Source organism: Gallinula chloropus, assembly GCF_964237585.1.
Source record: "Gallinula chloropus genome assembly, chromosome: 1".
Lineage (NCBI taxonomy): Eukaryota > Metazoa > Chordata > Aves > Gruiformes > Rallidae > Gallinula > Gallinula chloropus.
This window is the reverse complement of record NC_140085.1, coordinates 899,635-922,130: the sequence shown is the minus strand read 5'-3', so window position 1 is coordinate 922,130 and position 22,496 is coordinate 899,635. Positions and strand designations below refer to the sequence as shown.

General features: G+C 65.4%; 1 protein-coding gene across 1 annotated transcript in view; it reads right to left on the bottom strand.

The window, feature by feature from the left end:
• Window positions 1-1,045: 1,045 nt before the first annotated feature.
• SHANK3 (SH3 and multiple ankyrin repeat domains 3) overlaps window positions 1,046-22,496 on the bottom strand; it is a gene marked incomplete at its 5' end in the record, with an annotated part of 288,033 nt that continues 266,582 nt past the window's right edge. The window contains one exon of the mRNA XM_084268006.1: window positions 1,046-1,632. Coding sequence (XP_084124132.1) covers window positions 1,089-1,632 — 544 coding nt within the window. The 3' untranslated portion in view covers window positions 1,046-1,088. The remainder of the gene's footprint in view (window positions 1,633-22,496) is intronic.

Below are 22,496 nucleotides of genomic sequence, written 5' to 3'. Positions count from 1 at the left end.
CCTTGCAGATCATCAGCTGCTCTCTATATAAATGCACGGAGATTATATATTACCCATCGACATCTCCCCTTGGAAACGAGACCCCCAACCAAGGGGAAATAAAACATCTCCCTCCCCCCCCCCCAACCCCCTCCCCTCCCACCCCACCCACCCACCCCACCCCCTCCCCAGCTGAACGTTGGCGAAGCGTTTCCCGCCGGGCCCCCCAGCCGCCCTCCGACACCCCAAACATGCGTCTATCCATGCGGTTTCCGTCCCCCCTTCTCACCGGGGCGACGGGCAGAGCGGCGGCACCGCCGAGTCCGGGGCTGGTCGTCGCTGGCGTTGGGGCGGCGGCTCCTCCGGCGCGCGGGCGGCGAGGATGCTGCTCCCACAGCGGCTCCTCCGCGGGGCTGGGCACGGCCGCTGGCGTCGCGCCGGGGACGCCCGGTCCACGGGGGGAGAGAGAGACAGAGAGGCCTCTGCATGCTGGAGCCCTTTCCCTGCGGCCACCGGCGCGGCCGCGCCACCTGCCCTCCCTGACACCTGCGCCTGGCCTGCTCCCACCCCGCCGGGCAGCTCGGGGCGGGGGGCTCCACGCCATGGGCACATGGACACATGGGCGTGGAGCCCCCTGGCCTCGAGCTGCCCGGCGGCACATGCCCGGCCACTCGCCTCCGCCAGCATCGCCTCCCTGGCGGGCGCGGCGTCGGCCCCACCGGCCACCAGCGAGGCCGCCGGGGACGAGCAGCACGTCCAAGCGATACACAGGGCGGCCCCTCCGGCAGGGCCAGGAAGGAGGGTGCGTTTCATGCATCATCCCTGGTCCCCCGGGGCGTCGCGGGGGCTGGCGGGGCCGAGCGGGGCCGGGGCGGGGGGGTTGTGGCACGCCGGGGCGGCGTGGGAGCGGGCGGGAGCCCCTGGGCTCCGCGCCCTTCAGTGCAGTGCTCAGAGTAGAAAGAGAATCAAAGTGGGTTTTATTAGTCTAGTAGAAACGCCCCCCGCCCCCCACCCCGCTCACTCCCCCGCCCCTCCCCACCCACCCCCTTCTCCCCACATCCCCTCTCCCCGTGGTGGCTCTGGAAGAGGCCGGCGCTGCCTGGGACGGGTCAGCTGTCTACCAGCTGCTTGAGTGCCCGCTCAATGTTCATCCGGTGCCCGACACGGGTCACCCCCAACTCCACGAAGTCCTCCTTGGTGAGGGCGGGCAGGTGCGTGCCCTCGATCTCATGGTCCTCGAACTTGTCTCGGTGCTCCACCAGGTTGATGCTTTCCAGCCAGTCCCCGACGTCGTACTTGTTCCAGAGGTGGAGGGGCTTCTGCATGAAGGGCCGAGGCGGGTGCAGGGTGTGCAGGGGTGGCCCCGGAGACGGGGAGGGGGACGGGGAGCGGCTCCGGGCGCTCACGCTCCTCACCACGAAGCGCACCTCCTTGGGCTCATGTGGGATGGAGAGGCTGGAAGATTTGAGGATGGTGGGAGGGGTCAGGCCGTAGGGCCGGACGGTGCTGAGGGGCTCTGTCCGGTCCAGAGCCGGCTTCACGGGGCTGGGGGTGCGTCGGGTTACAGGGTAGCGACTGCCAGGTCGGACTGTGTAGGTGGTCCCGGAGCTCCGCTGGGAAATGGTGCTGAGTTCTCCTAAACTACTGAAAAGTCTGCGGAGAGAACGGCACAGCCAGAGACAGAGAGAGGAGAGAGAGGAGAGGGCAGGGGTGAGGCCGGGTCCCCAGGCACGGCACCACACACACACCGCACACGGGGGGCTGCGGGGGGCAGGAGGGCTCGCTGCGGCGCTCGGGGGGCCGCGGCACCTCACCCGGCTCCTCCTCACCAGCCCTGACAGGGCTGTTCTGGAGCGGGGGGAAGAGGTTTGGGCACCACCTCCAGGTCCCAGCCACGCCTGCCCCAGCCGCCGCGGCGCTGAAGCCCACCGAGACCACCCGAGGAGGGTGGCCCTGCGCCCAGAGACCCTGCACCTCTCCCTGCCCCGTGGGGCTGCTCAGCACCAACCTGCAGCTCCGGCACCCTGGAGCCACCAGCCCCCACTCCCACCAGGACCCTGCTGTGTCCCCTCGCTCGCCGCCCTGGCACCGGCGTGCTGGTGGGACGTGCCACGGGCTGGGAGGGAACCAGCGCTCCCACCCCCATCGGGGCAGAGCAGAGGGAACCTTCTGGTGTCCCCCCAGACAGTGGCACGGGGACAGCAGGGCCACTGTGCCACCCCAAGGATGGAGGCAGCTGGCTCTGCCCGGCACCCAGCTCCTTGGCACAGGCTGGGGCAGCCCAGAGCCGTCTGCCTGGTCTCCCTGGTGCTACCCCATGCCCACCGCCCCAGCCTGCACCCCACGGCATGGAGCCGGGCAGGGGTGGCCCCTCCTGTGGCCCTTGGCTCTGCCCCGTGCCCTGTGCCAGCTCTGCACCCACACTGTCTGTCTGTCCTGGCTGCAAAGGCCAGCACAGCACCCCCAGTGCACCCCGGGGCTCCGTGGGACCCCCCGGGCGAGGCTGGTGGCCTCCTCTCACCAGGGCCCATGTCCCAGGGCAGCTCAAGGGCCAGGGAGGGAGGGAGGGTCGGTTTGGGTCACTGGTGCTGCTTCGCTTCCCCTCCAAACTGACCCAGGACACAGAGCCAAACCACAGCCCCCTGCGCCGGGCTGTGCCCCCCACTACCCAGCATGGGGTCCCCAGTGTGGTGCCTCCCCTTCCCCTCTGCCCCAGCTCTGCCCTCCCCTCTCCTGGAGCTGGTGGATGCTCCAGGAACCGGCTGCTGGCTAAAGGAGTCCGAGGGCTGCAGCTCCTGGCACCCGCTGCCACCAACACACACCACTCAAGAGCCCGATCCCGGGGCCTTAATGAGCACTAACGACCTCTCCGAAGGCTGCCACAGCCTGTGGGCTGGGCACGTGGCCGTGTGGCCCCGTTTCCCTGCCACCCAGGCACAGGAAGCCAGGGGGGAATAGAGCAGCACGACACCGACTCGGGTCTGGGCCCCTCCATGAGCATGGGGAGGATGAGCCAAGTGGCCTCGAGCGCCACGGCACCGGGAGGGACAGGGCAGGACGGGGCATCCAGCTCCCAGGGCTGAGAAGGATCCGCTGGGAGTGGTGGGGGAGGGAAAGGCTGGGAATTCTGACAGACCCCGGTGGTGATGAGCGTGGCACCGTCACGGAGCGGGCAGGGTGCCTGTGCGCCTGGCTCCAGGTGACCCTGCTTGGGTAGGGGTCGGGCTGGGGGTCTCCAGGGCTCCCTGTCCGGGGTCTGTGAAGCTGTGGATGCTCTCAGCAGCACTTCTGCCCCCAACACTACACTGCAGACACCCCAGCGGCCTCACGTCCTGTCCAGCTCCGGGCGGTGACATCCCACAGGCCGTCAGCGCGATGCCGGGGTCACCGGCGCTTTGGGTTCTTCTGGATGGGATGGCTGGTTCCTCAGCACAGCTCCTTCCCAAGGGCCTGGGGCGGGCTCCCAAGGGCCTGGATGTCCTGTGCAGCTGCTGGGGAGCTCTTCCCTGGACCATCACTCTCCATCACAGGTTCACACTGCTGTATCAGGAGCTTTCCCAGCGGCACGGGCTCGGAGAGGTGGGTTCCAGCCAGGCTGGGGTCTGCTGCTGCTTCAGCTGCCGCTGCTGCTTCAGCTGCTGCTCTCAAGGGCTCTGGTTTTCACAGGTGTCAGGAACACTACGTTGGCCTCTTCTCCTTTAGGCAACACCACGCCGGTGTAACCGCGGAGCTCGATGCTCCCACTCCCTGCTCCAGCCGGGCCCTGGGACACCAGCAGCCCAGAGGTGGTGGGGTGGCTGCTGGCCACAGGTTCCTCTGCGAGTGGGACGTGCCAGCTCTAAGGTGCCTTCACATGGGAAGCCCAGGTCCCAGCAGCTCCCAGTCCCTGTCCCGCAGAGCCCAGCGGTGGCAGCTCCAGCAGCACGTCGGGTGCCTGGAGCCCGGCCTCAGGGCTTCTGAGGTGGAGAAGCTGAGGCCTCGTTCAGGGGCTGGACTGGAGCTGGGAAGGGGGAGATGGGGTCTCAGGGGAAGGACCAGCCTCACGAGCAGAGAAACACCAGATGATGAAAAGAGACCTTCCAACCAAAGCAAAGGGGGGTCTGACCAAACCAAGGGGGTTCCAACCAAAACAAGAGGGTTCCAACCAAACCAAGGGGGTTCTGACCAAAGCAAGGGGGTTCTGACCAAACCAAGGGTGTTCCAACCAAAGCAAGGAGGGTCCGACCAAACCAAGAGGGTTCCAACCAAAACAAGAGGGTTCTGACCAAAGCAAGGGGGTTCTGACCAGACCAAGGGTGTTCCAACCAAATTAAGAGAGTTCCGACCAAACCAAGGGGGTTCCAACCAAAGCAAGGGGGTCTGACCAAAGCAAGAGGGTTCCAACCAAACCAAGGGGGTTCCGCACTGCAGAACAGATCATGGAGCTCATGGAACCTTCCAGAGACCTTTCACAAGGCAGAACTCTCGAGTGAGTCACTGAGGGCTGAGGACTCCTCCTCCTCACTCTTCATCTCAGTCCTGAGTTCTCCCAGAGTGACGAGGGTGAGGACAGGCTCAGCACGATCCTCATCCCCCCAGGGAGCTTTGCCCCGGCTCATGAACCTCCTGAGCTGCTGCTCGTGCTCCAACCCCTCCTCACTGGAGCCCCGTGACGCTCTCAGCCCCGTGATGCTCTCAGCCCCGTGCAGCTCTCAGCCCCGTGCAGCTCTCAGCCCCGTGACGCTCTCAGCCCCGTGCAGCTCTCAGCCCCGTGCAGCTCTCAGCCCCGTGACGCTCTCAGCCCCGTGCCGCTCTCAGCCCCGTGCAGCTCTCAGCCCCGTGCTGCTCAACCCTCACCGAGCGACGGGCGAGGCCCGAGGCTGCTCCTGGGATGCTCTGGCAGCGCTCGGCGCACCCAAAGGCTCCGGCACAGCGCGGCGCTGGCCGTGCCCGTGGCTGGGCTCTGCTCCAGGGCCTCCCTCTCCTGGGATCCCCGTGGGACCTCTGAGCTTTCCTGCCTGGAACGGAGACGCAGGGACCACATGCTGCCTCCACAGATCCCCCTTCAAAGGGATTTTGTCTCCTACAACTTCCTGTCCCTGAAGAGGGTGGGGAAACAGGAAGGAACGGGAACTGCCCCTGGATGGCTCCCACACCACCAAGTGCCTGGGCCACGTGTCACCCTGCAAGGGCACAATGGCCAAACGGGCTGTAAATGGCACGAGCTGGATGCTCCCATCAACCCCGGACTCGGGTCAGAGGTGAAGGGGGGCTGGAAGGGAACCAGCCCATGGCAGCCCCATGGGCCAGGGGGCCAAGCAGAGCCTGGCCACGAAGGAGCCAGGAAAGCCAAGTCCTTCCCTTCCCTTCCTGGAGCCGTTGCCGAGCACCAGGACGAGCACCAGGACGAGCACCGCAGCCCCCGCTCCAACCGCGCGCCCGGCACCGGCTCCGGCACCGGCAGCAGAGCGAGGTGCCACACAGGGAGCGGGATGTGCTCCCCTTGGCAGCCCACTGCTCTTCCCTGACTTTCAGCAAGGAATCTCCTCCTGGCTCTTGGCAAAGGAGCCCGAGGGGAGGGTGAGCTTTGCCCCGGGGTGCCCAGCAGCGCGTGCGGCATCGCCGGAGACCCCCTGAGAACGGGGTGTTTTACTGGAGCCCAGTGGATCCCCTGCTGGCTCTGGCCTCTCCCACCAGCAGCACCTTCCTCCGGGCAGACAAATCTGGCACTTCCAAGTTCTTCTCCTTCACAGAAGAAAAGACAAGAGATGTGGAGAGAGAATTCCTGCAGAACTGATGGAGATGAGTGGGATTAACTGTGCCACAGGTACTGTCCCTCCTGAAGGCAACGCAGGGACTCCACCAGCATCAGGGACTCCACCAGCATCAGGGGTTCCACCAGCATCAGGGACTCCACCAGCATCAGGGACTCCACCAGCATCAGGGGTTCCACCAGCATCAGGGGTTCCACCACACCTGGAGGGCTGCTGGTGCTTGAGAAGTCCTGGAGGAGTTTCTCCTCTGATGACCACAAGAATGAGCAGACCAGATGAGGACTGTTTGGTTTTGTGGCTCCAAGGGGCTCTGGAGAGTCCTGAGCAAAGACCCCGTGACTCCAGCATCCCGAGCCTGAAGTCTTCTTGCACATGGGGAAGTTTGGTCCCACAGATCAGGGTCTGGCAGGAGCAGCTGCCCCGGCACCACTCGTGGTCTTGGCACAGGATTTAGGACACACACGTAGCTGAACACGTGCAACAGAATCCCAGGATCCCCAGGCTGGAAAAGCCCTGGGAGCCCCTGGAGTCCAACCGTCCCTGTCCTGTGCTGCCCCAGCTCCCTGAGCACCTCATCTCCCCTCTGTTCAACACCCCCAGGGCTGGGGACTCAGCCCCCTCCCTGGGCAGCCTGTGCCACAGCCCCACAACTCTGCCAGGGAAGAACTTTGCCCTCCCAGCTGAGCTGACCCTGGATTTTGTTTCCCAAACGGCCCTTCATGGTGCTCAGAGGCTTTGGGAAGGGGCCCAGCAGCCTCACTGAGCACCAGCAGTGGAGCTGATCTCCCCAAGCCACCAACAAGCACCGTACACCAACCTGTCCCCCCCCCCCCCAAACCGGGGCGCAGCAGCTCACACCCCACACACCACCTGCCTGGGAGTCAACTTCCCAGACCTTCAGGTTCTGCCCAGAGGACATCTGGAGGGGAAAGGGACTCTTTTTTGGGGAGGACTCACAAGCCAAGCACCTCTGTGACCCTTTTCAGAGGAGGACAGCTTCTCTGGGCCAGCCTGCCCTCTGTGCCTTCTGGAAGAGATGGAGTGGGCAGCCCAGGAACCTGGGGTTTGGGAAACCAGCCTGGCAGCACCAGGCAGGGAATGATGCCTTCCAGAGCCCTGCAGCACGGTGGGGAAGGTGAGGCACGCAGCACAGGGACAGGAGGGGGATAAGGGGGGTCCCACTGGCTCTCCAGCACCCTGCCTGTGCTGGGGCTCCGCTCCCCAAGCCATCAAGGAGGAGGCAGCTCAGCATCCAGGACTCAATCCCTTTCTTTTCCTTCCACTGAGGTGTGACAGCAACTCCTGAGCTTCAGATGAGCCTTGACCTGGTTCTGGCCAGGCCAGAGGAACCTCCCCAGGCTCCCTCAGGTGAGCTGAGTTACCTGGGCTGTTTCCTCACCACCTGGCATCACTCCCCATAAAAGGGGCTGGTTGGGGAGGGGGCAGGGGCTGGGTGTCTCCAGAGCAGTCTGAGTGTGGCTTGGTCAGTTGGTTGGTCCGTCTGTCCATCCTTCCTTGCTGTTGGGCAGCACTCTGTAGCCATTGGGTCAGTAAGTTACTCTGTGTTATCACTGGTGTGGGTGTAACTGGCTGTTATTGTTCTCCATTCATGGTGATTGTTGTCAGCAACTGTCCTTATCCCCATCCCATGGAGGGTCTGTCTGTCTGTCCTGTGGGACTGAGTGAGCTGCATGTGGTGCTCAGCCACTGTCCAGGGCCGAATCATCATGGCCAGCAATGAGGAGGCAGGCTCAGCATCCCGGAGGCAGGCTCAGCATCCCGGAGGCAGGCTCAGCATCCAGGAGGCAGCTCAGCATCCCGGAGGCAATCCCTTTCTTTTCCTTCCACTGAGCTGCTACATCAACCCCTGAGCTTCACCTGAGCACCTGGGAAGTGGTGGGCTGCTCTCCATGCCTGTCTTGGCTCACAGCTGCCATCCAGCGAGGTGGTGGCTGAATCCCACTGGAATTCCTGTCTTCACCCAGGGACAACAGACTGGGCAGCCTGGAGCGATGGCTTGGAACCACTTCCAAAGGCAGTGAGGACAGGAGGGTAACTGGGAGGAGATGGTGTGGCTCTAGGAGGAGGAGATGGTCCCGACCATCCTTCTGTGACCAGGGGGCTGGGTTGGTGGGTGAGGGGTGAGCAACGGCTTCAGCGAGGCTTTGGGAAGCATCTCCTGGAGCATCCTCCCTGCCACACTGGACCAGTAGCAGGTGAGGGTGACTGGAACTGGCTGACCTGCCCGGCTCCAAGGGCCGTGTCCAGCAGCGTGGGGTCAGGCTGGGCCTGTGGGGTACAACCCCCCTGGGGTCGGCAGCGGGGCCAATTCTTCAACATCTTCAGTAACTACCCGGAGGAGAGGGTGTCCTCAGCCAGGAGACACAGAGGAGGGTGGCTGATACCCCAAAAGGGGGTCCTGCCCCTCAGAGCAGCCCCAACTACCCAGAGGGACAGGCCAAGAGCAATTCCTGAGGTTCAGCCAGGGGTGATGCCAAGTCTGGAGTCGGTGGAACATCCTCACCCACCAGTATGGGCTGGGGGCTGACCAGCAGCTCTGGGAGAAGGACCTGGGGTGCTGATGGACACCAAGCTGAGGTGGCATCGTGTCCTGGCAGGAGAACACTGGTGTGCTGGGCTGCACCAGGAGCAGCGTGGCTGGTGGGTTGCAGGAGGTGATCCTTCCTCTCTGGGAATGCCTGGAGTAGTGTCCATCGCTGGGATCCCCAGTGCCTGAGACGTGGACCCCCTGGAGAGGCTCCAGGGAAGGGCCAGCAGGGTGACTGGAGCATCTGGCACAGGAGCAGAGAGCGAGGGCTGGGGCTGCTTGGCCTGGGGGACCCTGGCAGCACGTGTCACTGATGGGGGAGTGGAGCTGAGGGAGCTGGACTCTCCTTAGTGGTGCCCAGGAGGAGACAAGAGGCAACAGGAGCAACTGAAGTAAGGAAACTCCACCTGAGTGTAGGAAACCCCTTGTTCACTGGGGCTCAGGCTGCCCCGAGAGGTGGTGGACCCCCTCCTTCCTCTGGACCCCCTCCTTCCTCTGGACCCCCTCCTTCCTCTGGACCCCCCAGCCAGCATCCTCCTCCTGCTCTGCTGCTCCTGCTGCAGGAACACTCCTGGGGCACCTCCTGTACCTCCCCCAGCACCAGCTTTCCCTCCTCAGGCCCTCTGGAGCCATCAGGCCCGATGCCCGTGGATGGGCACAGCTCAGGGGGGCCGTGTTGCCCGGCCCCAGCCTTCACCCCCCGTTTCTGAGCACTGAGCTGGCTCTGCTGGGCTCCTGCTCTGTGCAGCCGCCTTCCCTCTGGCTGCTCACCATCCTCTCTGAGACCAGCGTCCCCCCAGACCTCCCTGTTCCCCACCGATCACGGTGGTTTTCAGGCGGTTACAGGTAGATGCACAGAGCCGGCTGCTGCCCCTGGGCCTTTCCCTCAGCAGAAGCTGGGAAGCTGCTTTGCTCCTTGTTGCCGACGTTTTTCCTCTGGGAAACGTGTCCAGACTGAGGTTCTGCTGCTCTGAGAGCTCCTCAGCACTAGAGATCCCCTCCTGTGCCTCTGATGCCCAACTCCTGGTGCCATCCAGGACCGCTGACTCTGCTCCTGAGCTGGGGCAGCTGGCAGGGGACACATCCTTCCCAGCCCTGGAGCAGCCTTCCTGAGGAGCGTGGAGAGGAACGAACGGGGCTCCTTCCAGCCAGGTGTCCTCAGAGGAGCACGTTCAGCCCAGGTGCCATCACAGTGTCTCACCAAACCCGCGGACAACCCACTTGTCTCTTCCTGGATGAGCAGGGGAGCCCAAAGCATCCTGCCCATGGGGCTGGAGGTGCTCAGCTGCTGCCCCAGCAGCACCCCAAGGCTTCCATCCCTACATGAGCACGGTCCTGCCAGCCCTGAGGACACGGAGGGGTGCTCAGGGCAAGACATGGTGCACAGGGACAAGCGTCCCTGGCAGATGGCAGCCCCCAGCCACACGGTGCTGCACTGTGGGTAGCCAGAGCTGGTGTCCCCCCACCCACGGCACACCCTGGTACCACGTGGGACACAGAGGGGGGAGGTTTTGGGTCCTACATCCACAGGGTGAAGTCCTCTGAGATGTCTCTGCTCAGCAGCAAGAGGAGGCAAGGGAGGAAGTCCCAGAGCCAGCAGGGATCCAGCATCTTCCCAGACTCCAGGGACGATGAAGAGCTGGGAGAGCTGGTCCCTCCTGTGTGGGCAGCAAGAGAAACCCCAGCGGGTGACCCAGGCCAGCGCTGAGCTGCTCCTTGGGTGTTCATCAGGAGACCTTCTTGAACCCATCCCTGGGTCACACGGGACCAGCCAGGGTGTGGATCCCACTCAGGGCTGCAGGACACGGGGACAGTGATGTGCCAGAAGCTCTGGGAGCACAGGAGGGTGGGAGAGGGCTTCTCCCTACAGCCACAGCACTTGGAAATTGGAGGGAGACACAAGCTGGAAGATGATGTGGACCCAGCTGAAGCAACGGGGACGACTGGTCTGTCCCAGCCCCGGGTGCCCTCAAAGCACCACACAGCTCTGGGGGTGCTTCTGCCCCCAAAGCCACACAGACAGGGGGGTGCCTGGAGCTCTCCTCACCCGAGGAGCGTCTCAGAGCAGCCTGGAGTGAAGCTGCTCCAGGCTGGATGGTTCTGGCCTCATCACTTCAGGCAGAGGAAGGAAATCCCCCCCGGCAGCCGTGGCAGCGCTGGGAGGGTGAAGCTGAGCCCGAAGCAGTGGGGTGGTGTCACTGCTGAATCCGTGGCTGGGGGACACCTGAGAAGCCCCCAGGGAGCCCCAGTTGGTGCCTGGAGAGCAGGAGGAGGAAGCTGCTGCTGCTCTGTGGCCTCGGGTTTTGCTGTAAGATGCCAGTGAAGACCAAGCCCTGAGGTGCTGCGATGCCCAAGGATGATGCTCAAGGCCCCGGATCCTCCTAGGAACGTGCTGCCTTCCTTATGGAGCATCCTGGTACCAGCCTGCCAGGCTCTGGTGGCAGCAAACCACACGGCTGCTGGGCTTGTCTGCACAAGAGGCTTTATCCCACGACACAGAGCTGGGTGTGGGGACAAGCCAGCCATGGACACCCCAGAGGTCTATTCCTTTGGTGACTCCCCAGCGTCAGGTCTCCTTCCTGTTCCAAAAGCTTCTCTCTCACTCTGTAACTTCCCTCTTCTCTCTGCTCATGCTTGTGCAGCCTCAACAGGAGCCTCTCCTGCTGCTTCGTGCCAGGCCGACCTTCCCAGCTCCCCACACGGCCCCACACAGCAGGACCTGGCCCCAGGGTTGGAACAGCCTCTCCTGTCTTCTCCAGAGCTCCTGGTTGCAGGTACCTGACCCAGAGCAGGGTGTCTCTGGGCTCCTGGCTGAGATTCAACGGGTCCCTGGCTCAGAAGCCAGGTCCTGCTCCCCAAAGTGCCCAGAGAAAGGAGGACGTGGGCCTCTTCCCCTGTATTGTTCCTTGCTGCTCCCAGATGAGCTGGGGAGGGCACACTTGTCCTTGTTCTGCTCCCGTTCCTGGCGTGAAGCTTGCAGAGCCAAGGTGGAGCATCCCTGTCACTGGTGAAGCCCTGGGGACACGGGGACACGTGGCTTCATGGGGCTGGTGTGGTGCTTGTCCTTGTTCCTCTCTCCCCATTCCTAGTGCAGAGCCCGGAGAGCCGTGGTGGAGCATCCCTGGTGCCCACTGGTGAAGCCCTGGGGACGCAGCTGCGTGTCCTGTGCTAGGGACAGGGGGCCACACGGCTTCATGGGGCTGGTGTGGTGCTTATGGTGGGCACTATGGCCAGGAGGAGAGTGGTGTGTGCTGCTCCAGAGACCCCAGGCTGGGGCTGGGCCCCTGGCACCAGCACCACGGCTGGCTGGGCGTGGAGGGGGTCCGGCTGTCCCTCTGAGCCAGCTCGCCTGGCCAGTCTCCCCACCCACAACCACCTCTGCTTCCCGTGAGCTGGGCCTGGCTCTGGGCTGGGTGGGGGGCTGAGCCCCCAGCCCCAGCTCTGCCACACACGGAGGGACAGGGGGCCTGAGGGTCTGTGTTGGGGTGGTGGGACCGGAGCCCGGGGTGCAGAGACTCTGGGGGACACCGGCCCATCGCTGTGATGACAGGGAAGGTGAAGTGACAGGGTGGGATGAGAGGGAATTACATACACAGAGCCAGCCCCTGGCTCCAGCCAGCACCCAGCACCCCACAGCAGGGCTGAGGGTGATGCAAAGCCACCTCTCCTTGGCTGGGCACCCTAAAACCCCAGAGCCCCCCCCTGCTGCTGGGGAGGGAATGGGAAACCTCTGCCAGGAAAGGGTGTGAAGCCTGGCGTGGACTGAGTGCCAGGTGCACTGCTGACCTGCTCTGCACCACCACAGCAGCTACCCCTACCTGTACCCCTACCTGTACCCCTACCCAGACCCCTACCCCTACCTGTACCCCTACCCCTACCTGTACCCCTACCTGTACCCCTACCCAGACCCCTACCCCTACCTGTACCCCTACCCCTACCTGTACCCCTACCTGTACCCCTACCCAGACCCCTACCCCTACCTGTACCCCTACCCAGACCCCTACCCCTGCCTCACCCCTACCTGTACCCCTACCCAGACCCCTACCCAGACCCCTACCCCTGCCTCACCCCTACCCTCTTCAGCAGCACATGGAGTAACACCACTGGCACCGGGCTGGGGCAGGGGCTGCCAGCCCCCTCCCCTGCTCCCTTGGCACACCAAGCACAGCTCCTGGCAAGGGCTCCCCCAGCTCCAGGGCAACAGAGGTGGGTGTGGGGGGGTGTGGGGGCCATGGAGCCCCCCAGCACTGGCTGAGGCGCCGCTGGAGCTGAGCCCCAGCCTGTCTGTGGCATCAGGCCCCTCGTGGGGCTGTGCCCAGGGCTCGTGGGGCCGGGCTGGGGTGCTGGGTGTGGGTGACACACAAACAGGCTGTGCAGGACAGGGAGCATCAGCTGACAGTCACGACCAGTCAGGTGGTGCTGGGCCATTGTCCGAAGTGCCAGCTCAGCGGGACAGGGGGCAGCTGCCTCCCATCCAGCACCACCAGCCCTGAGCAGCACCCACCAGCTGCAGCTGCCCCGAGCAGAGCCAGACCCCCCTGCCCTGTGCCGGGGAGTCAGCCCAGCGCCCCTGGTGCTGAGGGAGGCGGCTCCTCTCCATCTCCCCCCGGCTGCATCCCTGGACACCCAGATGCTCTGCGACACCAGCGACAGGACTGAAGGCACGAGACAGGGGCGGGTGGGGGACACGAGGGACCCTCCCAGCACCAGCCATGCACAAGAGGAGGGGGATGCAGAGCCTGGGGAGTGATGCTCAGCCCCAGCTCCAGCCACGCCGAGCGGATCTACAGCCTTCGGCTCCATCGGCAGCGTGCTGGATGCCTTGAGTCTCCCACAGCTCTGCTTAAACTGGGCCAGCACCGGGGCAGCGCTGATCCCGGGGCAGGGGTGATCCCAGGGCAGAGCTGATCCCCGGGGCAGAGCTGATCCCAGGACAGGGCTGATCCCCAGGGCAGAGCTGATCCCGGGGCAGAGCTGATCCCAGGACAGGGCTGATCCCCAGGGCAGAGCTGATCCCAGGACAGAGCTGATCCCAGGACAGAGCTGGACCCCAGGGCAGAGCTGATCCCGGGGCAGAGCTGATCCCTGGAGCAGAGCTGGACCCCAGGGCAGAGCTGATCCCGGGGCAGAGCTGATCCCTGGAGCAAAGCTGATCCCCAGGACAGAGCTGATTCCAGGGCAGAGCTGGACCCCAGGGCAGAGCTGATCCCCGGGGCAGAGCTGATCCTGGACCAGAGCTGATCCTGGACCAGAGCTGATCCCAGGACAGGGCTGATCCCAGGGCAGAGCTGGACCCCAGGGCAGAGCTGGACCCTGGGGCAGAGCTGATCCCAGGGCAGAGCTGATCCCGGGGCAGAGCTGATCCCAGGACTGGGCTGATCCCAGGACAGGGCTGATCCCAGGACAGACCTGATCCCAGGGGCAGAGCTGATCCCAGGACAGGGCTGATCCCAGGACAGGGCTGATCCCCAGGGCAGAACTGATCCCAGGACAGAGCTGATCCCCAGGGCAGAGCTGGACCCCAGGACAGAACTGATCCCAGGGCAGAGCTGATCCTGGGGCTGGGCTGATCCCAGGACAGAGCTGATCCCAGGGCTGGGCTGATCCCAGGACAGAGCTGATCCCCAGGGCAGAGCTGGACCCCAGGACAGAACTGATCCCAGGGCAGGGCTGATCCTGGGGCTGGGCTGATCCCAGGACAGAGCTGATCCCAGGGCTGGGCTGATCCCAGGACAGAGCTGATCCCAGGGCTGGGCTGATCCCAGGACAGAGCTGATCCCAGGGCTGGGCTGATCCTGGGGCTGGGCTGATCCCAGGACAGAGCTGATCCCAGGGCTGGGCTGATCCCAGGACAGGGCTGATCCCAGGGCAGAGCTGATCCCAGGACAGAGCTGATCCCAGGACTGGGCTGATCCCGGGGCAGGGCTGATCACAGGACAGAGCTGATCCCAGGACAGGGCTGATCCCAGGACTGGGCTGATCCCAGGGCTGGGCTGATCCCGGGGCAGAGCTGATCCCAGGACTGGGCTGATCCCAGGACAGGGCTGATCCCAGGACAGACCTGATCCCAGGGGCAGAGCTGATCCCAGGACAGGGCTGATCCCAGGACAGGCATCCCGGTGGCTGTCCTGGCAGCGGTGGCAGCCACCCCCAGCGCCGCGGAGGCACCCGGCAGGAGGAGGCTCCCAGCGCTGCCATCCTGCTCCCCGGGCCTGGCCCGGTCCAGCTGGGCGCTGGGAAGGGGGATGCGGCCTCGGGAGTGGCAGAGCAGGACAAGGGGAATCAAACTGGAGACCCCCCGAGCTCTGCGGGGGCTCCGGGCGCGCGTGGAGGTGACACAGGTGGAGGGAGCTGGTTTCAAACACACTGCGGGTCAAATAAACCCAACCAGGACAGACAGACAGACACACAGACAGACACAGAAGCAGCACGACCAAGACCACACAGCTGGCCATGCACACTGGGGAAATTCACCTGGGTACCCAGAGCAGGGGCACGTCCCACAGCTCCCACCCACCCCAGCCCACCCCTCGAGCCAGCTCCTGCCCCTGGGGTCATCTCCAGCCCCTCGGGTCATCTCCAGCCCCTCAGCCCATCTCCAGCCCCTCAGCCCATCTCCTGCCCTTTGGGTCATCTCCTGCCCCTCAGCCCATCTCCTGCCCCCCAGCCCATCTCCTGCCCTTTGGGTCATCTCCTGCCCCTCAGCCCATCTCCTGCCCCTCGGGTCATCTCCAGCCCCCCAGCCCATCTCCAGCCCCTAAACCCAGGGACCTCATGTGGGCAGAACAGGGTCTCCTGGGGTCTCACTCCTGGGGGAACAGCTCCTCTGAGAAGGGGTTCCAGCAGCTCTGGGAGCAGCTCAGGGGAGGTGGGCAGGGAGTAACTCTGCAAGGACACGGGGACCCGCTGGGCATGTGGCCCAGGAGCAGCGGTGAGGAGCTGGTTTGGGAGCAGGGGGGGTGTTGGGTGTTTCCCTGATCCAGGATTTCCCTACAGCTGTCTCAGGCAAACACTGCTCTGTGGCTGGAGTTTGTCCCAACAGTGACTTCCCTGGGGACACTGGGAGTGGGTCACCAGGACGGGTGGCACCAGCCAGAGGGTGGCACTGGCCCTGCTGGCCCCTTCCCCGCCACCCACCCACCCAGGACGGCCACCCCAACTTGGGGCAGCACGATGCTGCCTCTGCCCCATGGGGCTTTTGCTCCAGATGACCAGGGGACACCCAGGAGTGGGAAGCCAGGGACCTGTGGGGACAGGGGGACCTTCCACATCCACTGCACAGGGGCAGCTTCTGGGGCTCAGGAAGGGGATGGTGCCTTCTGGGGTGGCAGCTGGCCCAGTGCCACCCTTGCTGGGGTCTCCCCACCCTTGCTGGGTTCTCCTCACCCTTGCTGGGGTCTCCCCACCCTTGCCGAGGTCTCCCCACCCTTCCTGGGGTCTCCCCATCCTTGCTGGGGTCTTGCCACCCTTGCTGGGTTCTCCTCACCCTTGCTGGGTTCTCCTCACCCTTGCTGGGGTCTCCCCACCCTTGCTGGGGTCTCCTCACCCTTGCTGGGTTCTCCTCACCCTTGCTGGGGTCTCCCCACCCTTCCTGGGGTCTCCCCACCCTTCCTGGGGTCTCCTCACCCTTTCCGAGGTCTCCCCACCCTTGCTGGGGTCCCTCCCTACCCTTGCTGGGGTCTCCCCACCCTTGCTGAGGTCCCTCCCCACCCTTGCTGGGGTCTCCCCACCCTTGCTGGGGTCCCTCCCCACGGGGCTGAGCTGCGCCAAGGGGGCTCTGCCCTCCCTAAATGCCCCCCAGGCAGCCGTGACGTGCCGGGGGTCCCGGGGCCGCGTCAGGAACCCCACGGGCACCCCAGGGAATTTCCTCGGTCACCGCCGGGAGCCACAGCACACGAGGTCACAGCACAGGGACACGGACATGCTACGGGGGACACGGGGCGGGTGGGGGACACTCAGGAGCCGGAGGACGCGCCGCTGCCCGTTCCCGGCCAGCCGGGGCGAGCGGGGAGCGGGGCCGTCCCGGGCAGGGGGGTGTTGGGGGTGTGGGGGGGGGGAGGAGACGAGGTGAGGTGGCTGTGGGATGGGAACATGCTCACTTACACAACTCGCCCACCCTCCGGAGGCCAGAGGCGGTTCTAGACAGAGCAGCGCGGACATGCAGATGGAGAGCAGGAAGAGAGGCAATGAGAGAGAATGTTAGCTCCGGGGCGGCACGCAGGGGGCACAGCCAGCGCCCCACAGCCCCAGCACGCCGGGACCCGCGGCACGGGCCGAGCCCCGGGCAGCTCTGGGGAGGGGGGACCCCGGGGGGAGCCAGGGGACGGCCCGCACGCGGCTCGGCTCGGGGGGCTGGGGAAGGTCGGGGCGTCCCACAGGGGCTGAGGCTCCGTCTGGGTGCTGGGTACAGGCAATGGGACACTCATAACCGCATGGACTCGGCAGCCAAAGCCTGGAGGGTTCCACAGAGCCGCTTGGGAGGGCTGGGGGAGAGGGGGGAGGAGGGGGGAAAGGGATGGGGAGGGACGGGATGGAGACTGGGGGAGGAAGAAGGGGAGGGGGGGAAGGAAACAACACAGGCATGAGAGAATCACCCCACAGCAAGAAGAGCGAGCGGCGAATGCGGTGCAACGTCCTGGCCTCCCCCACGGGCTCGGGCGAGGGCTGTGCTCTCCTGCCTGTGAGACCAGCGACGGGTCACTGGAGTGTCCCCGGGGCCTGGCAGGAGCGTTGGGCTCCCCAAAGGACCATCCCACCCTCCCAAAGGCTGCCTGGAGCCCTGGCTGTCCTGCGCCGTGCCAAGGCCCCTCCCCGGGCTGGCAGGGAAAGGGGCGATCCTCGGGGGGGAGCGGGGGCAGCCAGCCCCTTCCCTGGCAGGGAGAGCTCAGTGGCGGCTCTTGGGCAGGCAGAGGGACATGGATGTGCCTTGGGAGACCTTGAGCCAGGGAGCTGGGCCACTCTGATGGGCTTCTCACACTTCAGGCATCCCCAAACCCCTCAGCTGCAGCTACAGGGAGGGCGCAAGACACCCAGTCCCACCCAGTGTGGACCCCTCCTCCCGGCACCCACTCCTCAGCTCCCTGACCTGCAGCACGTCCAGCAGCAGCTCGGTGCCTACAGACATTGGGCAACCACACTTCCATCCCTGCTCTGGCAGAGGGAAGGGAGCCCCAGGGGTTCCCATCCCTGCTCTGGCAGAGGGAAGGGAGCCCCAGGGGTTCCCATCCCTGCTCTGGCAGAGGGAAGGAAGGGAGCCCCAGGGGTTATCCCCAGGACCAGCAGGCACAGCATCCTGGCTGTGTCGTGGGGACCAACCTGCTGCGCTCAGGGAGTGATGCCAGAGAGCCAGAGGAGCTCTGACCACACTCTGAACCGTCTCCCTCTCACGGGAGGGTCTGAGCCTCCAGCTGTGGTTCTCCTGGGGCAGTTCTGAGGGCCAGAGCCCTGGGTTTTCCTGGGGCAGTTTGCAGATGGAGCGGCACCTGGACTGAGCATCTTCCAGCCTCCCGCTCTCGCCTGTCCCTGCTCCGCTGTGCGGCAGAGAGCTGGGAGCGAGCCCGGGCGCCAGGGCACGGCCACACCGGGCAGCCTCACACCTGAACACCACATCTCATGGGGCAGCAACCCCCTCTGTCCTCTGGTGTAGGGCCAGAGTCTGTAGGAGACTCTCCCAGTGTGCTGCCCTGGGACTCTCCAGGCCAGGCTCTGCCCGAGGCCTTGTCATGGCGGCCGGGCACAGGACTGCTCCGGGCCTGCCAGGCCTCTTCCTTGGGGCCCCTTTCCTGCCAAAATTCGACCAGGCCCCTTCATGCTTCCCCAAAGAGGAGGAAAAGCCCCTTGTCTCTGTGACCTCCACTCTACCATCTCCTGATGGTGCTTCTCCCGCACTCAGCTGACAAAGCAACTGCCCCCCGAGACCCTCCTGGAGTGAGACTCGGCATCGAGTCCCTGCGGGCCCGGCCTGCCGCTTCCCCGGGGCCGCGCCGGCTCCGGCACGGCCTCGGTGGGCCCCGAGCTGCTCTGGCCTCGACACCCCTCACTGCTCTTCCCAAGTCTGGCTCTGGACAAGCATGAGGCAGGGCCGCGGGGCGGGATGGGCGGGTGAGCTGTGATCGGGGCATGTGAGTGACCAGGCGATGAGGTGAAGCCGGCTCTGCGTGCTGCGACACGGACACATGCGGCGGCGCGCTGCCCGCCAAGCCCCTGTCTCCTTGTAGGCAGTGCTGGGACACGGCCAAACCAGGCCGGAGCGCTGCGCCGGCGGCAGGCCGGGGGTGCCCAGGGCCGAGCTGAGCCCGGCCCGGCCATTGGCTCGGCTCTAGGCCATTTTCACAGCTCCCTCTAGAACCTCATCCTTCTCCACACACCCACCTCTCTCTCCACAGCCCTCGCTGCCCACCCCCCCGCTGCCCACCCCCTCTCTGCCCACCCCCTCGCTGCCCCCAGCGCCACATCCATGTGGCAGAGCCGCGGGGTTGGCTCAGGAGGGCCCCATCCTCAGCCTGACATCCTGCCCTGGACGCTGGGAAACGCCCTGGCAGCGCAGAGGGAAGAGCATCCTCTGGCACACTGCCCTGCGCTGGCAGCAGAACCCATGGCCAGCCCCCCACAGCTGCCCGGGAGCCCCCACCACAGTGCCATGGCCGCGCCTCAGGGCTGAGCTCCCAGTGCAGTGCCATGGCCCTGCCACAGTGCCATGGCCCTGCCATGATGCCATGGCCCCACCACAGAGCTGTGGCCCTGCTGCAGTGCCAAGCCCCTGCTGCAGTGCCGTGGCCCTGCCATGATGCCGTGGCCCCACCGCAGAGCCGTGGCCCTGCCATGTTGCCATGGCCCTGCCGTGATGCCGTGGCCCCACCGCAGTGCTGAGCCCCTGCTGCAGTGCCGTGGCCCTGCCATGTTGCCGTGGCCCTGCCGTGATGCCGTGGCCCCACCGCAGAGCCGTGGCCCCGCCGCAGTGCTGAGCCGCCGCCGCAGTGCGCCCCACGAGCCAAGGCCGCCCCCTCCTCCCGCGGGAAGGGGGCCCACGGCACGAGGACGGGTCTGGGCAGTCGCGGAGCTGCGTGAAGCAGCTGGAGCCTGGCTGCTGCGGGAAGCGGCTGGACACCGGCCAAGGCTCCGGCACGGGGCTGCGGGTTCCTCTCCGGCGGCTGCAGCCGACACGTGAGGAAAGGCTGGGGGGGGGATGCCCAGGGGGCTGGGGGGGACTCACGGAGCAGCAAACTGCCCAGTGCCACAGGCTCAGGGCTGTGAACAGCTCCTGGCCTGGCTGTGGGGCTGCCCTGCCCGAAGGATGCTGCCAAGGGGCTCCAGCCTCTCCCGGCACCCCGAGGCTGAGGGCCGCTGCCAGCACCCTGCCCTGAGCCCAGCCACCTCCTCCCCACCCAGGGCAGCAGCTCCTGCTCCACTAATATCCTCCCTCTCCAGTGCCCATCCCCAGCTTTCCATCAGCTCTCCCTGGGAGCTCGGGCACCATGGAGACACTGAGCCTACAAGGAAACAGGGGGCTGGATCTGCAGCGGCTGGAAGCTTGTGCACCAGGAGCGTCACACCACCGAGCTGAAACGGAGGTAATCGATGGGTTTAGAGAGAAAGAGGTGGCTTTACCCCAGGAGCTAAATGCCTAAAGGGGCTTATTTCTCTTCTCTCCCTCTTTCAGATCTGTAGGAACACAAAGCAGGCCGTGGGACTCCAGAACAGCACCTGGAAAACTCAGTTTTGCATCCAACATTCTGCGCCACGTGAGACCTTTGGCACGGCCGGCTGCTGCGTCAAGGGACACGAGCAAGCAGACAGACAGACAGACAGACAGACAAACCCCTCTGCTAACCCGGGCTCTGGGCTGCACCCGCTGTGCTGAGGCATCGGGATGCTCCGGCCCCCGGAGCCATGAGCGCCGCGCCGGCCGATCGGCGCCGCACCGGAGGTGGGGGGCCAAGGGGCTCTGTGCAGTCAGGAGCCACACAGGCCTGGGGGGTGGGTGGCCACGGCTGGTCACAGGACAAGGGGACACTCAACGAGACCACCACCTCAACGCCGCACACGGACCGTGAGGGTCACCCTGACGCGCGGGACCCGGGCCGCTGGCACCGCGGCGGCTCTTCCGCGGGCACCCACCGGGCCCCAATCAGAAACAAACACCTCTGGGGGGTCAGCGTCAGCTTTATTGGGGTCACGGGTGTCACACACCCCAATCCATCCCGGCTCCGAGCCGCGGGGTCCTCACGCTGCCCCCGGCCCCCGCGAGCCCCGTCCGGTCACGCCAAGAGGTCTGGTCACTGCAGCTCGGTGACGGCTCCCGGCCCCTCAGGGATCCCCCTCCACGCTGGGTGTGAAACGAGCTGCTCCCAGCCTCAGCTCAGCCGTCAGGGATGAGCTACGCCAGCGGCACGGCCCAGGCGGCTCCTGGCAGGGCGAAGGTCGTGTGTCCCCAACATCCCCAGGGCCAGGGCCAGTGGAGGCTGTCACTGTGCTGTCACTGTCACCACCAGACTAGGGTGTCTCAGGGAGGCTGGTGGCCACAGCTCGGCCACGTGCTCGGGCACAGCCAGCTGCCCCAGCCACGCTCAGCCCTGGGCAGGGGGCCGGCGGCGCGGTGAGGGCGGAGGGGACGCAGAGCATCCTCATCAGCTGCCTGAGCTCTGACCTCACGTTCTCTTTCTCAGTGTTTCTTGGCTTCTTTCTCAGTCCCTCTGGTCAAACATCCTCCCATGATGAGTGTGGTGCAAGATGTGGCCAGCGTGAGGGGGAGGGAGGAAGCAGGTTGTGTCTGCTGTTCCTGGGGTCCCCAGGTGGGACCCTCCCAGAGCTCTGCAAGAGGGACGCGCGGGGCCTGAGCTGCCACCGCCACGTGCAGGGATGTCGGATGGAACTGCTGTAAATTCAGGACTGAAGGTGCTTGGGAAGAGCCTCCAGCAGCAGGAGCTGCCATGGCAGGAAGCACAGAGTCCCAGGGGTGGGAAGGGCCCCCCAGAGCCCATGGGGTCCCACCCCCTGCCCAAGCAGGGTCCCTGGGACAGGGGCTGGCATCTCTCCAGAGAAGGAGACTCCACACCCCCTGGGCAGCCTGTCCCAGGGCTCCCTCACCCTCACTGGGAAGAAGTTCTTCCCCACACTGGGGGGAACTCCCTGGGCTCCAGCTTGAGCCCATCACCCCTTGTCCTGTCCCCACAGACACTGAGCAGAGGCTGCCCATGGCCCCCTGGGTCCCACACGAGGCAGCTGCTCTGCCTGCTCCAGCAGCCCCCACAGGAACGTGGGGCAGCCCAGCACGGCTCCCACAAGGGCACCTCACTGTCCCCACGTCCCGTGGCTCTCAGAGCTTTGACTTGGCTCTTGACCCTCTCAGCAGCAGAGCTCAATGCCAGAACACCTGAAGCAGCTGCAGCACAGGGCAGCCCACAGCACTCTGGTTCCCCAAGCGCTCTGGCTCTGGCTGCAGCTTTTGGGGAGCCCATATGGAGGGGTGCAGCACCCCGCAGGTGATGCTCAAGAGCTGGTGGGGTCTGGCTGTGCCACCACACTCCTCCTGGGCAGCACTGCTGGGTTCAGGGCTGGCTGGGGCAGGAGGGTTCAGCAAAACCATCGTTCTCAGCACAGGGGCTGGGAAACGACTCCCAAAACAGGCTGAGCTCATCTACCTGCCCTTCCTGTTCTGAGTTTACAGCAGTTTCATGAGGGGAATGAAGGAATCTCCACGGTGAGGGGGGTGTCTGGCATCAGGGAAGATTCTATTTACAGCCCCTGTCCTGGGGAGGATTTCAGCTCTCTGACATCGACTGGGAGCATCAGTATTTCGGAGGTGAAAGGCCTGAGAACGGGGATCTCTGCCAGGGAACCAGCAGCGCCCACCACCCGGCGCCGGGGCGGGCAAGGAGAGCAGCAGGACGGGTCTCTGTGGAGGGCGATGTCCTGTCACGGGCTGGGAGCTGCTCCTGGGAGCGATGGGCCAGGGAAGCACGAGGGGCTCAAGGGGAAGCGGCGCCAGTCCTGGAGGCGTCAAGGACAGGAGGAGTTACCAGAGAGGATGGACAAGGGGCACCCCCTGGAAAGAGGGGGGGACCTGCACCTCGCTGCTGGGGGGCTGCCTGAGCATCGGCAGAGCAGCTGTAGGGCACCTGGATGGACAGGGGGTGGGCAGGGAAGGACAGCAGGACAGGCAGCAGGGGCTGAGGGCAGCCGACCCGCTTCGGGGGGCAGCCGTGCCCCAGAGGGGT